The sequence below is a fragment of the Chaetodon auriga genome, chromosome 14 (genome assembly GCF_051107435.1).
Source record: "Chaetodon auriga isolate fChaAug3 chromosome 14, fChaAug3.hap1, whole genome shotgun sequence".
NCBI classification, from domain to species: domain Eukaryota; kingdom Metazoa; phylum Chordata; class Actinopteri; order Chaetodontiformes; family Chaetodontidae; genus Chaetodon; species Chaetodon auriga.
The window spans coordinates 12466405-12487594 of NC_135087.1; the positions used below are offsets into that span (position 1 = coordinate 12466405).

Genomic DNA, 21190 nt, shown 5'->3' on the forward strand with positions numbered 1-21190 from the left:
TTTCACATTTCAGAAACTTGCCATAAATTGACAAGATGTGAAAATAAATTTAAGCCATAAAAATACAACGTAGTAGGCTGTATCTTTGCGTTTGTGAATTTGCCCTATTAGAGAAAAAAAGGTTTGGTTTAGATTCTTTATCACTTCGTTGCAGTGTAGTTACTTTGGCTATAATTGCAATGTTTCTTTATCAAAATGTGTTAACAAAGCTGATGAAGACGAATAGATATGTTTAGAAAATTAATTTTCTTTCTGAATTACTTATGAAACGTTGCATTGCGCCGTCAGGTCTTTTTCCGTAGGTTATTCCCACACCCCATGAACGCCACATAGACTGGATCGACCTTTCGCCTAGTTCAGCGGATAGCAGTTCATCGGGTTTACCCCGACACTGCTGACTCTCACGACCACGCCCACCAACGGCCACGCACCCTATTTCCTCCAACAGTCCCGCGAGCACGCACTGTTCACGCGCTCTCTGCTTTACCATTGGCTGAAGCTCCGCACACACTCAATTGTGATTGGCTGAGTGTTGCCACCCGCCAGTGCGTGTTGTGAGTTTTGTTTTTCTTTTTTTCTCCTCCCCATGTTTTACACACACAGCTGAGAGAAAAGGGAGCTAGTCAGAGAAAAAAACGACCTCAACCCTACCCCGGCACAGGCAGGAGCATTGCAACCGCCGTCTCTTTGTTCTACACTGGCTTTGACAACAGAAAAGTGATACTTAGATATTTTATTCCTCAATGCCATCGCGAAAATTTACAGAGATGGACTCAAATGGGGTAAGACAATTTTTTTAAAGTGTTAATTCAATTTTAGCGCGACATTTGTTTTGCAGTCCAGTAACATTCACTTGTTTACTGAGTGATTGTGTTTTTTAGTAGCGTGAAATTGCTCAAGTCATCCGCTTATTTCAACATTTAACAGTTAACGCTTTGTACAGTTTTATTAATATTGTTTTGTGTCACGTCAGCGTCCAGTGATACCAAACTCAACTACAGTAAATGAGAACGTAAACATTTTTTAATTACATATTTATTTACACATTTATTTAGCAATTTCGCTTGTCATCGTGTCTTTGAAAGGTGAAACCCCATGTAACTGTGATCATGTTAAATAATAACGTAATTTAAACTTGTACGGAAGCCTGTCAGTGTCGACAAGTTGTTTCTGTGGAGGGTCATTAATAAGCTTTGTTTGCTTTTAACATTCATCATAAAGTTGTAATGTAATAAGCCCACTTCCTGATGCAAACCCGCTTTATGGGGATTTCACATGGCTCATCTCGGCAGCACGTCACTGTTTGGTCTATATTTGGCAATGGGAGGTGTCCTGGCTCTGAGCCAAAGGCAGTGCATGCTGGGCTGGGGTGTAGTCACCCACACCCCCTCTCCCTTATTGGCAGCATCGTGCGGTTTGGCCGGGAACATTAGATTGAGGAACAGTGACAGAGCAGATTATAACTGGAAATATTTTTTTTTCCCATTCTGGTAAACTAGAGTTAAAAAAAAAAAAAAAACTCCCATCGTTTGCATTTATGTCATGGTCAGATCTCAGTAATAGTTGAATCAGCACAGTGCATCACGCAGGTGAAGATAACAAATAACCCAATGATGTGGCAGCACTGAAGTTATTTCATTTTGCTTGCTCTGACTGATGTTTGTTTATTGCTCCTTCCAGGCTGAGTGTACGGATCATTGTGGGTCCTACTCCAAGAGAAGGAGGCACGACAGCGAGCAGTCTGTCTCTAGTGGAACCTCTGGCCTGGAGTACACAGACCTGGAGGCAGCTGAAGCGCTCGTATGTATGAGTTCCTGGGGCCAGGGTCACAGGCCGAACCCCTGTAAGCCGAGACCTCTCACACCGGCTTCGGACTCCTGTGACTCCCTCTCGCCACCAGAACTTCCAGAGCCCCCAAAGGACTTTGTGTCCCTCTCTTCCTTGGTAAGAGACTTATCACGCTGTAAAGCACAAACCATTGAATAATATGTTTGTATGTCGGTTTCGCAACGTTGATTTCATCCCCGTCTTAACAATAGAGCTGGAAGCAGGTACTGAAATCATACAGCTGTGAAACCATTGAGACAACTAATGTTTGATTAGCACACATATTCCTTAGGGTCAAGGTCAGCATTAAATCATGTGGCATGTTGATATGAATGTGCAAAGATAACTGGGGTCATGGTTTATGACATGATACTGGACCAGGTGAGAGGTGCTGTAGCAAGAGGAGCCTTGATACTTTAAGGTGGTTTGACCTTCAGACAGAGTTCTTCCTCTCAGAGGCAGGGTCATAAAAATCACAGTTTACAGCTCCGAGTGATGATTATTATTATGTGTAACTGCTTACCACCTGCGATACTTATCTCTGCAAACACTATCCCCTGTAAAAGTAGACAAGCACTCCATGTTATTACAGTGGTATTGGATGAGCCTGGCTAATTCTTCTCATGTTTTTCTCCTCCTCCTCTTTCCAGTGTATGACTCCCCCTCACAGCCCCAGCTTTGTTGAGACTTCAACGCTCCACTCAAGCTCTGGCCTGGCTGTGTCCTCGCAGCACTGTGGTTCCGGGCTCCATCAACCTGTCCTGGCGCCCATTGCTGAAAAGACCCCCTCCCCTCCCCATCTGCCACAGCCCTGCAGAGCCATGGCGACCAGCGTCATCCGCCACACCGCAGACAGCAACCTCTGCCAACACCACATTCCAGTGGCCCCCAATCCAGAGAAAACAAGAGACACAGTGAGGGCTGCAATGGTCTGCCAGCAGCAACAACTGCAGCAGCAGCAGCAGCAGCAGCAGCAGCGCATTACAAAGACTGATCAGATAAGCACACCTCCATCTCCTCCTGCTCCTCTCACGCCCACAATACCTGCCTCTAAAATAGAGCAGCCAGGCAGCCCCTCAAAATCCTGTTTGGACAGTTTCTCCACACCTACTCATGTCAATACCCAACCACAAAACAGCCCACCCACTCCCGCTGCTCCTGCAACTCTGTCCCCGCCTTCAGTCACCAGCCCTCAAATCATCTGCCAGATGTTCCCTGTCAGCAGCCAGTCGGGAATAATCTCAGCTTTCATCCCCGGTGCAGTTCAGACATCCAGTACTGGCCTTCGGACCACCACCACATCCATCCTCCCCCAGCCCGTCTCAGCTAACAGTGCCCCTGTCCAGCAGTCCCTCATTGTGGGCTCGGCAGTGCCCCAGGGCACTGTGATGCTGGTCCTCCCCCAGTCCTCTGTCTCTCAGGCCACTCAATGCCCTCAGACTGTCATGACCCTGGGCAACACCAAGCTGCTACCTCTGGCCCCGGCACCTATGTACATGCCAGCGGGGCCCAGCGGTGGGACAACAGCCACAAAGATGGACTTTTCCCGCAGGAGGAACTATGTCTGCAACTTCCCAGGCTGCAGGAAGACGTATTTCAAGAGCTCACACCTCAAGGCTCACCTAAGAACACACACAGGTGAGGATTTTTCTGCATGTAGAAGTGATTGGTTGGATACTCGAGAGGATGTGGAACAAAACATGACCACCGATGAGTGTTTCATCCTGTTTGTAAAACATTTCTCGGCCTTGTTATTCTTGATGGGAAGAGAGTGAGCTCATTGTTATACTATCTCAGACAAGGCACGGTGTGGCGTGAGGTTTTAATGACTTCAATGTGACTCACTTGCTGACTCCTAACTTTCCTGTTTCTCTGTTTCCCTCTCTTAGGTGAGAAGCCTTTCAGCTGCAGCTGGGATGGCTGTGACAAGAGGTTTGCCCGCTCTGATGAACTCTCGCGCCACCGGCGAACACACACCGGCGAGAAAAAATTTGTGTGTCCTGTGTGCGACCGGCGATTCATGCGCAGCGATCACCTCACCAAACACGCACGCCGTCACATGACCACAAAGAAAATTCCCTCCTGGCAGACCGATGTTCGGAGCCTGAACAAAATGGCTGCTGGCAAAACACCTCCCTCAAAGCCCGGCCTTGCCACGCTAGGCATGCTGGTGCCTGCCGGCTCAAAGTAGACAATGAACACTGCCATCCTACCCACTCCAGAGATACCACAGGGAGCAGCCAAGCACACAAGGCTGCTGCTATTTTACTAATGGGAATGATAAAAAAACATGCACTGGACTCTTTTTCTCTGCTCATTAGTACATGTATTTTCTCTAAAGGATTCTTTTGTTTACTTTGATATAATTGATAATATGTATGCACTCTCGCCAAAGCCTTTGTATGAAGTTTGTCTTACACATTTCATCTTCTCCACCCCTCTGACGACACTTTTGATCGATCAACAGTATCAACACACTGTGGTTGTGTTGATGATGATGATATATATTTCTCTATGTGAATGTATTGTTTGTTGTATTATGAAATGCATTTATTTGTCATATTTGGGGAAATGTTAACACAAGAAACCATGTAAATATGAATATTATTCATCAGTACTATGATTATACCTTGATTATTATCTCCCTGTCTATCTTTTCATATTATTTAATACATATTTGTAATAAACAAAAGATTAAATGAGTGATTTTTTTGTGCATTTTATGACCTTTTCCAGTATCTAAGTTGTGGGATCAGGGTATAGTCAGCGATCTTTCCCGGTTGTCCTCTGCAGAAATGCAGTGAGTAGTGACTGCCCACATCCTGTGTGCGTCATACTGTTACTCCCCACTCCCCCCACCACCTCCCTCTTGGTCCGCTGGCTGAATGAATTTCTTCTTTGGTGTTCTAAAGGCACTTTTGGTGAGACCATTTGTGGACATTGTGTTCTGTTCATTAGCTCAGAACCAGAGTGCCAGATGAGCTAGAGCAGACAGGACAGAGATTTGTTTGCCTTGTGTTAGGGCTTGTTAAGTGATCATTCCAGCCCAGCGACCTCTGTCACATGGGAATGAGGAGGCATCGGGACAGTGTGATCCTTGTTAAATATGCCACTGAGTTTTATTCATTCATAAGTCTCTTATTGGTCAGGTGTAATTGAGCAAACACCTCTTATCCTTGTGGTTACAAATGAAAGTTGGTCATCAGGTATAGTCTATCCTTGGACATATAAATTAAGATGGAGAATGAGAAAGGCTATTTTCAACTGGAGGATGCATGTGGAAGTGTTATTGAGTAAACAATAAAGATAAATCATTAAGATGCTGCTGGACCAAGAGTGCTTCTCCGCGCTGCCTCCATCCTCCCATTCTCACCTACACATTCATAAGCAGTGGTCCCATACCTAGTAACAGCGCACCGCTTCCAATCAGACAGTGAGAAATATGAACTGTTGGGGGGTGCGACCAATCACTTCTCTTCCCTGCACACCCGCCCCTTTGCCTTACTGACCGACATATTCACTGGCCGCGTGCCACCTGAGCGGTGGTCTACAGCGACATCTGGTGGTAGAATCGCGTCACTTCACCATTTACACTAACGTTGGGGAGCGTGCTAGTTTTTAACTGGAGATATTTTGACTTGTTTAGATTAAAAAGTATGATACCACAGGTGATCATAACGCGCTTCACATTTGGTGCTCATCGTCAAAAAAAATAGTGCCCGGTTTTGTATGTTTTAAAAATGGCAATGTCACTCGTTTTGTTCAATTTTTTTGTGCATGAAACTATAGGTATTAATAAGTTCTTAACGTCAAAAACAGTTAAATAAAGTCATTTTTTTTTTTTTTTTAAATTTGGTCATACTATAGTCTGTATATCTGTATATATATACACGTTTTATTCTTACATTTCTATATATCCAGTAAACTATTTTCATCTATTAATTAAACGGAATAAAGGTATGAAAAATGTTTCTCGGGGAAGCGTTTCCTTGTTGCACTGCACCAACGGTTCGTGTTGCTATGGTTACATCAACAGAAGTAGGAGGATTTGCTGACAATTTGAGGTCCAACACGGGGTAATACAGATGTAAATGTAGTTAAAACAATACCAAATTCCTCATTTTTTCGACGAGGACAGCTTGAGTTTGAACTGAACCTCTGTCCTGACTTGTTTTTGTGAACGTTTAACTCAAGAAAGTGCGATAACTTCATCCGCCTGCTCAGTTCTCCTCGCGCTAATCAGCATGGAGGTCGGAGATAAACTGAGAGAACTTAATATGACAGTGGAGGAAATGGACAGGTTGACAAAAGCTTTCAAAGAGGAGAAATTCAGGGAAATGCTGTGCGATTACGCCCAAGAATTATCCGACCCCGAGAACCAGAGAAGGTATGAGGAGGAGATCAAACTTTTGGAGCAGGAAAGAGGAAACACTATTGAATTTATTCACCCGGAACCATTCAGGGCTCTCCGGACGAGTGTGAACGGAAAGCAGAAGTGTTTTATTAACATCTGCGGCAATGCAAAAGTCGGGAAGCCTGCCAGTAGATGGGGGGTGTCGGAGGAAGGCCGCAGAGGACAGTGCTGGTCCCTGCCCCACAGTCTGCACCCAGGGAGGCAAGACACGGATCCAAAGGGGAACAAGATCATGATCTATGATGTTATCTTCCACCCTGACACCCTCCACATTGCAAGCAAAAACAAGGGATTCATGGATATGGTGGACAGCACAGCCATTCAGGGAATCCAGAAAGCTTTTAATGTGACTCTGGATAAAAACAATGTGAGAGAGACGAGTACAAAATATAAAGGCGCCCCGCAGCCTTGTGTCATCCGAAAACCCATACCTGGATATAAAGTCAAGGATCCCTCTGAGAAGCCGGACCCTCTTACGTTCCCGTACCCAGATGACAAAAGACCTACCACATCCTCACAAACCAAGCATGCAGAATCACCTGCAGCAAAAAGCAGCAGCGATGCCGGCCAGAAAAGCTTCCAGATCCAGCAGAAAACCAAAGAGCCAACCAAGCCAAACTACACAGTAAAATATCGATCTTTTATTGATCTACAGGACTTCAGGTGTTCTAGAGACTCGGCCCAAAGCCCAAGGCCCAAAGAGATAGTGGTTACCATCGATGTGCCGCTTCTGAAGGCGGTCAAAGACGTCAGTCTTGAGGTAAAGGAGAGACGGCTGCTGCTGGAGTCCGAGATGCCAGCATACAGACTGGAGCTGCTCTTAGCCTACCCTGTGGATGAAGATAAAGGAGAAGCCAAGTTCAACAAACAGAGAGGACAGCTTACAGTCACACTTCCTGTTCTTTCTCCAAATGATGCACTTGATTTTAGTGTGGGGCCTGAGACGCAGGAGGAGAAAAGTGAGGTGGAGGAGGAGGAGGAGGAAAGAGGTGTTGAGGAAGAGATGGAGGCAAAGAAGGAAAGAGAGACTACTGAAGAGGAGGATTCGAAGCAGCAGACAAGGGCAGAGAAAGGTGAGGAGGAGGAAGAGAGAGGTCAGGAGAAGGGAGAGAAGATGAAGGAGGGAGAAAATAGTGAAGAAGAGATAAGTGGTGTGGAGGAGGAGGTGAAACGGATGAATCAGATAGGAAAGGGTGGAGAAAGTGTGGAGGAGGAAAATGAGATGGAAGTTGGAAAACTAAACTTGGAAAAAAGGCAGCAACATGAAGATAGAGTGATAAATAAACAGAACAAATTGGGGGAGGATGGATGTGATGGAGCAGCAGAGAACAGGGATGCTGGTGGAGCAAGTTTTCAGTGTGACAGTGTTGACCAATGCTTGGATGTTTCTGTACAAGAGGAAAACTCAAGTGTGGCTGCAGCTGAGAGAGAAAAGCAGCCGGTTTTAATCACTGCTGAACATCCATGTTGCATGGCAAAAGAGGGCGAAGTAAATCTGAGCTCTTGTTTGGCATCAACACCCAAAATGAAGACATCAGACATCAAAGCGGAGACTGAAAAGACAAAAGACTCTCACAATGGAAATCTGAAGGTGAGATCAGTTCTCAAACTCTGACTATGGTCCAAAGAGGAGGTACAAGTGTGTGTGTGTGTGTGATCAAACTAAGCTGTTAACTTGTGTCTTTCTGTTCTAGGTGGAAACAGATGCTGAATTTCTGCATCACAGATCTTCCATGGCAGCTGACACTCAAAACCAGAGTGACAGAAAGGTCTGCTGCGTTGCCCAGGATGCCGAGGAGTCCAGCAAGATGCCTGAAACAGGTGAAGCTAACAAGTCAAGCAGAGGCGGTTCAGGTAGCAGGGTTGGCCTCTGCTCTGAAGAACAAGCCACGGGCTCAGCAGAGGAAGAGGAGGGGCAGAACATAGATGAAGATGACCTGACAGAACAAGTCTTCCAAACCCCAGAGCACGACGACGTCAAGCCTCCGCCCGCATTTTTAAGGGAAATTGATAAAGATGGAAACGAAAAGCTCATCAGCGATCATTCCACATCTGCAGGGTTCATCTTCCAAAACTCCCTGATGTACGAGCTGGACTGAGCACAAAAGTTGAGAGGAGGCTGAAAGTGAAGGGATTTTCTGGTACATTTCCTGTTACATCACTTAAAAAGGCTGCCGTGTGCTCAACAATAAAGCTTTGCAAAACCAGACATTTCTCCCCAGTCACTGAATTCAAACTCACGACTCATTTCAGCATCCCACAAAAAGCGACTTAGGACGGTATAATTTGTGCTTTTATTTTATTGAATTTATCACATATATATATATAAAAGTTGTGGGTCATTAAGCACAGTGAAAACCAACTCCCTTTGCTCATGGACCCTGAGGCACTGTGTGCGGCGAAAAAAAAACCCCCTCCAGTTTATCTAGTTTCTTTATTCCCCTGGCGAGCAGAAGTAAGTCAGCGGGGGAACCTGCAGACAGGAAGAGCAGAAAACAACATGTGCGACACTTAGCGGCGGCACAGAAACTTCTGTCAGTACTGCTGTGAGTTACGTAAAGTCAGTGTCACTCGGTTACAGGTGGAGCAGGTACAAAAGGTATCTAAGCTTGTCTCTTGGACCATTTTTGATGTGTGGGAAGTGCATTAAAGTTGAATGCAAGTGTAAAACAAGCAGCTTGAAGCACTTTTAAAAACGGCGCCTAACAGTGTCAATGCTCTCCTTTCATTTTAGGGCACTAGCAGAAACCTCTGAGCTGAGCTGTTTGCTCCTGTCGACTGCTCTCGCCTCATCAGATGCCCTCCGACAGTGTCTCACAACTTGCAATCTATTGCAAAATCCACAGCAACTTCCAGCTGCCGGTGTTTCCCGTCAAACCAAAGAGTCCCTTCTTCCTCATCTGATTCCTCTCTGGAGGGAGCTGTCTAAAAATTCGGAGTAGCAGGAGAGGGAGCAGAAATGCTGCTGCACCGGAGCATCTGTGCCGCCCATGTCGTCCACCAGGACCACCGTGTGAGAGACTTGGTGCAGATTCATGCTGACCGCCGTCTTGATGTAGAAGTTGATGCAGATGCGGCCGCAGTCGCAGGTCTTGGCTACTTCGAGGTCCCGACACAAGTGGGCGGGGATGAGGTGAGGTCCGTACGGTATCCTGTGAGGTGAATCAGAATGAATACGGTTAGTTTGCTGTGAGAACGAATGAAGCACGGTGAGCTTACAGTATGATACACTGAGGATGTTGAATTCTCACCTGAGGTTGGCCACAGCTCTGGAAGCCATCTCTTGAAGTGGAAGGGGGAATGTGAGTTTCATTGTGTGGTCCAGGGGGTTAGGTTGGATAAACGGATTTCCAAACAGATCCAGGTTCTCCAGACTCAGCTTCCGGAAGTCACTGGGCAACGCGGCCAGCTGGTTATGCGCCGCCGACAGGTACCTCAGCTTTGAGAGTCGGCCGACGTGGAACGGCAAACAGGCGAGCTCATTGTCGTCCAGTTTGAGGTTCACCAGTTCTCTGAGCTGGCAGAACTGAGCTGGGAGGGACTGCAGTCGATTCTGGCTGAGGTCCAGGACCTGGAGGGTCCGCTGCAGGGTGGACAGGCAGAGGGCCGTGCTGAAGGCTTCCAGGTGGTTGTTGTGGAGGACGAGCTCAGAGAGGCAGCTGAGGTCACCGATGGTGGCGGGGAGTTTCTTGATGTGGTTGTTGCTGAGGTCAAGCTTGCGGAGAGCTGCAAAAACAAAACCAAAGAAAAATACCGCCACTTAAAAGGGGTTCTCCAACTGCGTGCACTTCTATAAGACTGTTTGAGTAGCAAGAGACACATTTAAAAAGTGAACGGTCAAAATGGAAGCAGCAGATGTCGAGCCATCCTGATTTTTCATCCCACACTCTAAAAACACTGGATCCTGAATTTCCTATTATGCAACTCACCAGGGTTGTTTTCTCAAACTCTGAAAAGAGTCACAAGATCTGACAGAACGGTTTCCACAGACTGAGCTGCAGTCTGCTGAGGAGAACTCTTCACGATGAATAATCTGATCTCTGTGGAGTGCCCTTTAAACTTGTCAAACATTTAAGTTATCACTGCTCTGTAAACATGTCTTCACATGTCCCACAACCCCCATCAACTCACTCTACCTTTAAGGGACAGCATCCGCATGTCCACCCGAGACAGTTTGCAGTAGGAGACCTGCAGCTGCTCCAGAGAGTAGGGGAAGCTGGAGGTGAGGGGGTAGTCCTTCTTGGACACAATGGTGAGCTTCCTCTTGGGTTGCTCTACGTCTCTGGCGCGGACAGGGGTGAGCGTGGAGAGGGGAAGGCTGCTTGAGTCACTTCCTCTGTCTGCCAAGCGAGCGGCCGAGAGGAAGTTCTTTAAGCTGCTGGCATCAGCCTGCAAATCAACAAATCAAGTTAAAGGTGGATCCACAGATGAATCGGTAACAGAACCAGTATCCTCAAAGCATCTCCTCAGGTGGCTGCGTGTGACCGGATTCCTTGAAATATCTAACCTAAATTCACTGGCCTGGAATATCTTGACACACTTCCTTTGAATGAACATGATGAACCTTTGCTGTTGGGAATATAAATGTGAGTGACTCAGGATGTAAAGTACGGGATTAAATGCAATTTTGTGAATACCTGAACCATATAATATGCTCCAAAAACAAAAAAAAAAACTGCTCACTGAGGTGTTTATTTACATTATGGTCATTTATGTGGCAGCAATTTATGGTGATATCACATTTTTTAAGCCCCCCTCCACTCAAAAACGTATTTTTCTTCGAGCTTCACTGTGCAGAATGTTGCATGTGCAAAGTCTGAAGTCTGTTTTCACCTTCATCTCCTGTAAGAGGGAACTTTCCACTCTGTGCTCATTGGAAATCCAATTTTAAAGGGCATCACGACTATTTTGGAAGCCAATTCTGTAAGTGCGATGTGGAAACTTGAAGCCTTCAGTGCACAAATACTGAGAATTGACTTTTCGGTGAAGTAGGAGACATCTTGTGTCCAGCAGTCAAACTTTGGAAATGATTCCATATTCATAGAGGCTGGAATTTTAAATGAGGGCTAAGGAGTAGATGTCATTTTAAGGATTTTAAAAAGGTAATTGAACCTTTTCTTTCATGGAAAAACCATATCAGCCACAAATTACTATTCAGAGTCTATTAGAAACATCGTAAACATTCTGCTTTAATATGTCGAACTGAATTTTGGCTTACACATTATTTTCCCTGTTTACCTGCCTAATGGTGGTGTCAGTCTGTTTGTGGGTGTGCGTGACTGCATTTGTGTCAACACAACAGGTTGAACTGTGTTGGAAACTAGGTGAAAGGTGACCACTGCCTCAAACCAGCCAGGAGCATTTTACAGCAGCTGGAAACAATGAGGCTGCTATGGTGTCTGTCCAGGCATGTGCTGCAGTCACAACAAGCCCATGTGTCTGTCTAGTTGATACATGAGTGAGTGGTCAGCTTGACCCTCGTCTCTGAGTCTTGTGTGACATCTTCCAAGGAAATAAGACTGAAGTTGCTTCATCATAAACCTGAAAATCAAAAAACAGCCAGTTCTCGCTTGTAAACACTTTTATATACTCAGACTGTAATTTACGCCATGTTGGAAGTCATACCTTGCTCAAACAAATGTCAACAGCAGGTTCCTTTAATCTCACAGTGGCCTTGCCTTCCTCTACAAACCAAGTGAAGAACTTCTCTATGTTGTCTTTTAGCTGCAAGACAAAGTTGGCAAATGTCAGTGATGGAAAAATACATGACACAACATCTGGGCGGGTATGCGTCAGCATTCGACCAAGAGTGATTCGCTCCCTCAACAAGTGAAGACAGGAATACTGAAAGCATGTGGACCTATTTCATCAGCGTGCATGTTGACATGTACAGCTTTTAAATCAGAAGTGGGCGCTTCTGAGGAGCACCTGAAGGCAGCATTTCAGACTATGAAAACAATAGTTCTAGGGTTTCCAATCTAGTGCTTTGATGATGATGATGATGAATAATTGAGAAGTAGATTGTTTTATGAGACTCAGGAGATTGAGTTGATTGAAAAGCAAACACAGAATCAATAAAAGCTGCTGGAGTGTTTTTCCTCATGCAATGGTTGATACACGGTCCATTTTTAAAAGACATTGTCGCAGTAGACCTGGATGCTTCATCGACAAACAAATAACATGAGCTCTCATTTTCTGTCTTACTGAACTAGAACTAAGAGGAATGTAACAAGTGGTTTAAACGTCCTTGTAGACACTTAATTACTTTGTTATAAAGTGACCTATACATTCAACACAGTGCCTGCTGTCCAAGCTGCAAACAGGACAATATTTCAGGCTCTGGTTGGGTCATGGATTTGGTACCTGGACAAACCATACTGTGCATCAAACTTTCAAAATTAAAGTAAATAAAAGTTCACACACACATATGTATAGATACACACACACTCTCTTGTTAATGTGTTAATGTCTGACCCACCAGGTCAGTAACTATATGAACAGTTTCATGACTTTGTGGGTCTCTTCTCCTTCTTAAGTCTCTGTTAATACAAACTTTAAGGCTCATTTAATATTTCTGTTTAAAATAGACACAAATACAAGAGCTGCCTGGCACAAATGCATGCTGGGACACGATCCAGTCCCCTGCCTGGGTGGATGAGTGACTGATATATAAACAAATTCTACATAAACAGACCCTCAAAATGACAAACGTTTATGGACTTGTGAACAGTAAATGTAAAAGAAGCTGTCATTTAATTCACTGTGTACACTGTTAAATACATCTGCATGCTTAAGGGACTAAATCTGGCATTGTAGTTAATATGATTGATAATGCTTTCATTGATGATTAGTCTGCTCATTACTTTCTGGATTAATTGATTGGTTATTTGGTCCATAAAACGACAGAAAAGATGTTCAAGATGATGTCTTCAAATGTCTTATTTTGTCCACAACCCAAAGATATTCTGTTTACTGTCATACAGGAGTAAGGAATTAGAAAATATTGACATTTAAGAAACTGAAATCAGATAATTTTGACTTTTTCTTCTTCTTAAAAAATGACTGACCAATGAATCAATTATCAAAATAGTTCTTCGAGCACCTGGTCTTGTATCTGTGTATGATGAGTTTTGTTGGCTTTAAAATGCTCTTTGAGTGATTGATGAAATACTCTGACCTACTGCAATGAAATCAACTTCATCAGAGGCACATCAGTCACATCAATCAGGCTCATTTGGCAAAAACAACATCAACAGAGGTCCAGCTTTAAAAACCTTAAGACAACGAGCAGCAAAAGTCAGGAAAACAGACGCTGACCTTGTATTTTGAGCCTGCTCTGTCTTTGGCTGTGCAGATCATCATGTAAACGCTGCTGCGCTGACTCGTCTTGTCCAAATGCTTCCCGATGGAGAGCACCGCTCTCGCCCCTTTGCCTCGACTTTTCATCCCAAACGAGGGGAGCATCCGATTCACCACCTCGACATCACACTGCAGCTTCATCGCAACCAAATACCAAAGACTGAAGAGCGGCTCAGCGCCGAGTCACAGTGATCTACGGGCTCGATTACATGCCAGAGAGGAAAACTTCCGCGAAAAAAGTAACGCTAGCTAGTAACTCAACGCGCCGGAGCTAATGACACAACACACATCCGCGCTCGTCATGGGTGTCAACACAGCGGACTTCTCTACATCTGAGCGGCTGTCGGGGACGCTAAACACCGTCTACCGACAGTACACTAACGCCTTCGCGGGTCACCGCGGTTAGCTTGGCCGTGCGGGTCCCGGGTTGTTGTCGGGTATCAGTTAGTCGGTTAGCCGCCGTTAGCATGATCCCGCGCGCGTGGGAAGTGACGTCGGTGAAGCGCTCGTTAACTCAGCCCATGCGCGCACTGAGCAGCACGGGGACAGACCGCGCGTGGTGTCATCTTACTTTTTAATAGGGAATATGTGATAAATGACGGTCAGGAGGTTGTTGTCGACGAAAATAAGGATGAGTAAGAAACGATGACTCTTTAATGAGCTCTGATGGAGTTAAAAACAAAGACTTCTGTGAGTCCACCTCATGAGCTGATAAAGTTTTGGAAAAGCCACCTAAAGATGTTTGTTCTTAGCTCATAGTCCAGCTGACCAGCCTTTTCCGAAGCTTTCAACAAGCTTTCACCATCCTCATCATCTCGTTGAGGTCCAATTGAGCAGAGAGTCAATCTGCTGAGGAAGACTGTGAGATGCAGCTCTGGGAAAACTAATAGGATTTATGTATGTATGTATGTATGTATGTATGTATGTATGTATGTATTGGCCATCACAGATCACATCTCATAAACAAAATGCAATGTTATAGTTTGAACTACTCAGTATTTTTTTAGGACATTAAAACTTTCTTCTCATTGATATTTAACTAATACTAATCCAGTAAAGTAATATACTGTAAAATATTGTAACACAATTTGAGGCACACTTATTTTTCTTATTCATAAAACTATAATAATAAAAATTAAAGGCTATATTTATGTGACCTTATTTCACTTTCTTCTCTTCTTCTGCTCTTTTTCTTTATTTACCTCCTGTATTTTGGCCAGAGTCGCCTCTCCAGTTCAAGCAACATGTTCAATTTAAACGTTGGTTTGCATAAATGGTTGATTTCCTGACTCACAGCCACAATGGAAAGTTGCTGGTTGAAGTCGGTGCCAGTGCAGCGTTTCTTCTCTTGTAGTTGTATTTGACAGCAGAGTTACCAGTGAGTCTGAAAGTGTCTGACACGTCACTTCAGATCAACAAGGTCACAGCAGAAACTTAACTCTGATCTCTCTTTTCTTTCTTGTCTTCTATATTAACACACCAAGGGAGGATTTTACATTTAAATGCAAATGGGTACCAATTGGAGGGAATAAAGCCACAATCCCATCCTGTTCGATGACTCCTCCTGCTATTTTTGTGAATTTCCGCTTTGAAAATAAAGTGGAAATGCAGGTAAACAGAGTCTCACAGCCGATATTAAACACTGCTATGCAATAAAAATCCTTCAGAACTACTTTTATTGCATACACATTCAACTCATCTTTCCACACTCAGCACTCGTCTCATGAACAGATGCTTTGTAGTGTTTCATAAAATCCTTTGGAGAGAAAAACAAACAGCACACTCTTTGGTTTCTCCTTGCTGTCTATCAATCAACTAAAACACAACACTTTTGGTAACAACATGCAACTTTCTGGTATCACTCTTACACGTGGCACATTTTTAGTACGTCTCTCCACACATATAACAACACATACAAGGTCAGTGGTTTTGGACAGTGATTCTTGTCACTTTGAGATGACAGTGCACGCTGTTTGTCCCTCACCTGCAGCTGCTTTCTTACAGTTAAACTGCAATAAAACAGACACATGCAATTCAATACGAGGACCCTTTTGGTGATTGTGTTAAAAAACAGGACAAAGTCTGTGTTTAAGTTTCTTTTACTTCATATTTACTCTGGGAGAGCACATTTTCTCCACAAATCTTCAGTCATTCTGTGTATGGATCCACATCATCATCATCACTGATTTGCATCTGGTTGTCTTTCACAGAGCCGTCTCCACACACGACGACCCTCTCCGTATATAATAACGCCTCACTTCCCTCCCGTCCTCGCTGCCGCGGCCCTCGGACCGGTGCACGATGAGAACTGGGAAGAAGCGAGCGTCTCTGTAGGTGGGTGGACTGTCACTGAGCGCCAGCTGGCTGGAGTCCGAGCGGCAGCACTGCTCGTCCACGCAGCAGGGGTCCGTCAGGTTGCTGCTGCGGCTCCTCCACAGGGCCACGGTGCGGTGGGAGCCGTACATGCGGCACAGCGAGAAGCGAGACGTGTCCGAGGAGAGGTGGGATTGGAACAGCGCTCCACGGCAGGAGAAGATGGAGGAGCAGCTGGAGCTAGTGATGGTCCTCCTCCGGCCTCCTCCGTTGACCCGTCCGTTGGACTCGCTGTGTTGCTCTCTGCCGTCCTGGCTTTGGAGGGCGCCATAGCTCTGAGCAGTCTGGCTGCTGTCCAGGAGGAAGCAGTTTGAGGAGGAGGTGTGTTCAGTGTCTTGGAGTGAGGTAGAGTCTGCTGTGCTCATGTTGATCAGCATGGCCTCGGAGTAGCTGGGAATCACCTGGCGGTTACAGCGGATGTGCCACTCCATTTCAGTGCTGTCCAGCGTGTCTACTCTTGGGATAACACAGTCGGTGTTACTCCCCAAGGGCCTGTCTTCATCTAGCGGAGAGGGGCTGCTGTGGCTGTACTCCAACCCAAACAGTTTCTCTATGCGGTAGTGCACATAAGCAGTGCGGTACTCTATCAGCACTCTCAGAGGCCAGGACAACATGAGCAGAGCTGCCAGCCAGAAGGCCACCTGGGAAGTGTACCAAGGCATCCTATCTGGGTCTACATAGGCTATCAGGTTTTCTCTGAAGTCCACGTTCTTCAGCTGCATCCCCTCCCTGGCCTCCATGTAATCGTCCAAACCCTCGATTTCAGAGAAGAACCTGGCTCTCTGGTTGAGGTAATCATTTTCTGGGCCGGCCTCTGTGAAGCTGAAACATTTGGTGAAGCGTAGGCGAGTTGCTGGCTGTCCCTCCAAACCTCTGAGGTCACGTGAGACATCTTTCATCCCGCAGTGGCTGTAGTCAAACTCCCCCTCGGCCACATGGGTGTTCACCCTCTCATGGTACACCTGTGTGGTGGTGTAGGCGTCCCCGTTGCGGTAGCGAGTGACTTGTCGAGTCCGCCTGACAAAATGGTAGCTGATTGCCTTCCACCATATGCAAGGCTGGGCCTGTCGCATCCGCAGCACGCGCTCATACACGCTGTCCACGTCCGCTTTGTACTGCAGCTCGCTCCTGGCTCTGCAGTGCCAGCACTCCACCATGTACAGGATATAGAGCATGAGCAGGAAGGCCAGGGGGATGTAGATGTAGCCGTCAGAGCAGGGGCTGTCGTGGTAGATCATTGAGTGTCCTCCGACGCCCATCCCTGAGGATCCCCGCAGGGAAGAGGTGAAGGAGGCTGTGAAGGAGTTAGTGAGAGCCGTGTTGAAGCTGATCTTAGTGACCCGGGTCAGCCGGCACCAGGCCACCGCGCCCAGGCAGCTGTACATGAGCAGAGAGAGCAGCAGGCAGCGCCAGTGGGACTCCCGGCAGACACAAGCACCCAGGGACTGCTTCACTGGCCGCTGCTGCAGAGAGAGAGGGAGTAATGAGGTAGAGGCACTTAGAGCAATGAGCCCCTGAAACATGGCAGTGACATTATGACTTGCAGCAGAAATGCAAATGAACGTGGCAGCACTATAAATTGCCAAGTTTCTCCATAGCTAAGCACAAAGTAAATCAAAGTAAAGGAAACTCAGTGGGATTCAATTAAACCACACAGAAGCTGTGAGCGGCTGACAGACTAAATATTAACCGAGGTGTTTTCACGCATCTGTCTCTGAAATCAGTTTCATTTATATTAATACACACATTAATATCACAAGGTAAAATTCCCTCAGACTTAAGAAATAGAGCCTGAGTGACGCTGGAGTTTTCAGGCTGACACCTGTATTAATGCTGGAGAGATGAAAATCTTATAACAAAATAGTTACCAGTGTTGGTTTTAAACATAAACACACAACATTAACAAAAATAATAAATGAACTTTCAGTGCTTTCAAGTGGAAATAAAATATTAATGTAGGCACTGTTTCTAAATGACATCAAACAGGTTTCTGTACTCCAATTTCTTGTTACTTTCTAGCCGATGAAAACACCAACACAGGTGATAAACTAATGTCAGTGAATAATAACAGGAGGCCTAATTATTAGTCAGGTCTCAGAGGCCCCTGGAGCAGAAATGATGCTCTATCTACAGCAAAAGAGCAGAAAATGACCTAAAAATTACATTTAAAAAGTAAAAACGTCAAATCTTTAAGTCTTTGTTCAAGGAAAAATGCCAAATATTTTCAGTTCCAGTTTCTCATATGTAAAGATTTACTGTTTTTCTCTGTTATATGTGGTTTTTAAATTAAATCCAGTTGAGTTTTGGACTGCAGGTCAAAAAAAAAAAAAAACTAGCAATCCGAAGACATGACCTTGGGCTTTGGGAATTTTCATGACTTTCTGACATTTTGAAGCCATTAATCAATAACAGAATGATTGTTAGTTGCAGCCCAGGGTGACACACTAAGACTCACGCATGCATTTGTGCACTCACAGAGCGTTCGAGTAGAGCTGAGAGCATTTACTCAAGTGTTTGAAGTACTTGTGTTTTCCTTAATCAAGCTAGTTTACGCTTCTACTCCACCACATTTCAGATTGGAATACTGGACTTTGTACTTCACTACATTTACTATATGACAGCTGTGTTACAAGCTACTTTAAAAATGATTAATGTATCAACAGCTGATAAAATATGACACACTGTTACACATTAAACCATCCAACAGTGTGTAAAATAGTTGAAGTAATCTTCACCTGGGCCACGTGCAACATTAAAATGCTACTCACATGTTAACGCATCAGTAAGAGTAATTAATTTCTATAACAGGGGGCCTGTCTGCTGCATAATTTACACATGATACTTCGGTATTTTGGTGTTAATACTTTATTACTGCAACATTTTAAATGCAGGACTTTCAGTTTCTAAACTGTGATATGGCTACTTTTTAGCTAAGAAAACAATCTGAATATTTATGCCAGCACTGCTTAAATGCGCGCACACACGCACACACACTCTTATCTGCTGAGTACTGGGTGGTTAGCTCAGGGCAGACAAACAGAAACGGAAAGTGCTCACATTTGCAATACTGACCACAAGTCAAATTGTCCCAATCAGCAGAGACGCTGGCCTGAAGCTAATTCATCAGTTACACTAACAGTAAAGGAAACGAGAGCGTAAGCCTTCATGCTCAGAGAGACTCAGCCAGGATGCATCTGCAAGGAGGGAAGTTTGCGAGTTTCACATGTTAAAAATGAATTTGATGCCATCTTGTCAGTCACAAGCACTGAGATTTCTGAATGACTCCGTGGTACTTTCTAATATTTGTGTCTGGCTGTGGTGGTGACAGTCCTCCCCATGAGATCTTGTGTTCTTGTAGATTACCTCTGGTGTTTTATGGAGTGAAAGGATTTATGTTGACAACCAGCCCATCCATTACTGCACTGACACAGGGGTGGGGATGTCACTTTGCTGGTTCCACCTCAGTTATTTATGGAGCAAACAAGGAGGCAGTTCTGGTGTGCCAGAGAGGACAGACTTTTCAGGCGTCCAGGCCTCCTGACTGCAGACATTTTATACTATGGAATGATTTTTTTATTTTTTTTTTTTTATCATGTTATTATACTCTGATTATATGCAAGATGTGCAAAAACCCCCCACCTCATATAGCTGAGGTTATACAAATAAAAAAAAATATAAGTCCTGACTCAGATGGCATGACAGTATATATCCCTAGAAATAATTTTCAAGCATCTAAACTACATGTGTTGTCTGAAGATAAATAATATGTTTGTGACTGAATTGCACTTTAATCTCCTCCACAGTATAAAAGAGGACTACACGGACAATGGAACTGAGGTAAGACAAATCATGTCATCTGCCCATGGCTGGCTGCACACAGCCAATCCCCCAGACTGAATCAGAGTAATTACTTCATGACAGTAAAGACAGAGGGCATGGTGGAGCAAACACAAGTACGCTTAAAGGACCGATCGGTACTTAAAATCTTGGTCTGGCTTTGCAAACATAATTGCTTGATGGCTTTGCAACTCAGAAAAACCAATGCTCGAGTTTGTCAGTGAGAGCATCTTTCCACATCACTGGTTTCTACTATGTGAAATGGACTATTCTGACATTTCAGCAAGCAGAGAGGCTGTTTGGCTGCAGGTGGAAGCAGTTCAGCTCTGTGATGGCACAGACAGGACGTCAATACAGGATTTATTTCCCTGTGAGTCACTTGCACAGAAATCAAAATGCACGAGTTTTAGATCTGTGTTATTATGGAGTTGAATAAAATAAGGTTAGTAAACATGTGCATCTTAGAGTGGGTACATTTGTACTGCATGACAAGAATGTTTTTCATTCAGAACTGCTGTTATTTCTTATACTTTTCTCAAAGTAATTCACTGATCAGAACTATTTCCTGCTCATTTTTCTCCATGCTTTTAAGATTTTTTTCAAGTTAATAATAAAGCAACGAATGGCTGGCATGTGCACACCTACCTCCTCCTCCAGGACATCACTCTCAGCCGGCGAGTCCTCCTCGTCCTCCTCCTGCACCTCTCCCTCAGCATCATTGGGAGCAGTGGCCGCCGTGTCCTCCGCAGAGTCCAGATCGGAGGAGGTCATGCTGCACTTCTCGCATGTCAGACAGAGATTATAAGATCACAGTTTTCTCTAGTCCCTGGCTCTGCTCCTTCTGTTTGTCCCCCCTTTTTGTTCCCCCTTCAGCCCCACAGCGTCTGGGCCGGAGCCAGCAGGCTGCTGCTGCTGCTGCTGCACGGAGCGGGGATCCCGCGGTGGTCCCGACTGGCCGGACGGTGGGGGGCGGGGTTGAGGGATTTCACCGCAGCAAAGGCAGCAGAGGTTAACCATGATGCAGTCAGTGAAGCTTGTTGTCAGTGGCCAGTGGTGGGCAGTTTGAATGACATAATAAAATCACATATTATTAAAAAAAAGAACATCACTGCACCATGTTTGTCAGATCCCGGTGCGATGTCCAGTGCCCTGAAGGGAGGAGGAAGGATAACACGAGATGTATCTTAGGTATGAGGTAAACCCTGAGCGTCCCGCAGCATAAATCAGACAGAATGCTTTGAAATATTCGCCAACTCGGCTGCTATTTAGAGTATGCATTCAAAGCCTTCAAATTACCTGATCATGTTTTGGTGAAGGAGGGGGATGCTGTCGAATACGCGTTCCTTCCTCTATGCTGGCGGAGCTTTTATTTTGAAAGTG

At 45.0% G+C, this 21190-nt stretch overlaps 4 protein-coding genes across 4 annotated transcripts; 2 read left to right on the plus strand and 2 right to left on the minus strand.

Moving 5' to 3' along the window:
- The first annotated feature begins 613 nt into the window (after positions 1 to 613).
- On the plus strand, positions 614 to 5143 carry LOC143332228 (Krueppel-like factor 11). Its single transcript, XM_076749555.1, has 4 exons — positions 614 to 782; positions 1681 to 1944; positions 2478 to 3465; positions 3717 to 5143. The coding sequence occupies exons 1-4, from the start codon at positions 744 to 746 to the stop codon at positions 4016 to 4018; spliced, it is 1593 nt and encodes a 530-aa protein (XP_076605670.1). The 5' UTR covers positions 614 to 743; the 3' UTR covers positions 4019 to 5143.
- An 883-nt stretch (positions 5144 to 6026) lies between these two features.
- Positions 6027 to 8373, plus strand: dnaaf2 (dynein axonemal assembly factor 2). The gene is made up of 2 exons (XM_076749242.1): positions 6027 to 7832; positions 7936 to 8373. The coding sequence occupies exons 1-2, from the start codon at positions 6072 to 6074 to the stop codon at positions 8338 to 8340; spliced, it is 2166 nt and encodes a 721-aa protein (XP_076605357.1). The 5' UTR covers positions 6027 to 6071; the 3' UTR covers positions 8341 to 8373.
- A 150-nt stretch (positions 8374 to 8523) lies between these two features.
- Positions 8524 to 14090, minus strand: lrr1 (leucine rich repeat protein 1). Its single transcript, XM_076747881.1, has 5 exons — positions 13559 to 14090; positions 11867 to 11965; positions 10378 to 10630; positions 9493 to 9967; positions 8524 to 9393 (listed from the first exon to the last, which is right to left on the minus strand). Exons 1-5 carry the CDS (start codon positions 13739 to 13741, stop codon positions 9138 to 9140), a joined length of 1266 nt encoding a protein of 421 aa, XP_076603996.1. The 5' UTR covers positions 13742 to 14090; the 3' UTR covers positions 8524 to 9137.
- Positions 14091 to 15258: 1168 nt separating this feature from the next.
- Positions 15259 to 21178, minus strand: LOC143331293 (transmembrane protein 151B). Its single transcript, XM_076748012.1, has 3 exons — positions 21107 to 21178; positions 20456 to 20959; positions 15259 to 17436 (listed from the first exon to the last, which is right to left on the minus strand). The coding sequence occupies exons 2-3, from the start codon at positions 20579 to 20581 to the stop codon at positions 15805 to 15807; spliced, it is 1758 nt and encodes a 585-aa protein (XP_076604127.1). The 5' UTR covers positions 20582 to 20959; positions 21107 to 21178; the 3' UTR covers positions 15259 to 15804.
- Positions 21179 to 21190: the final 12 nt, after the last annotated feature.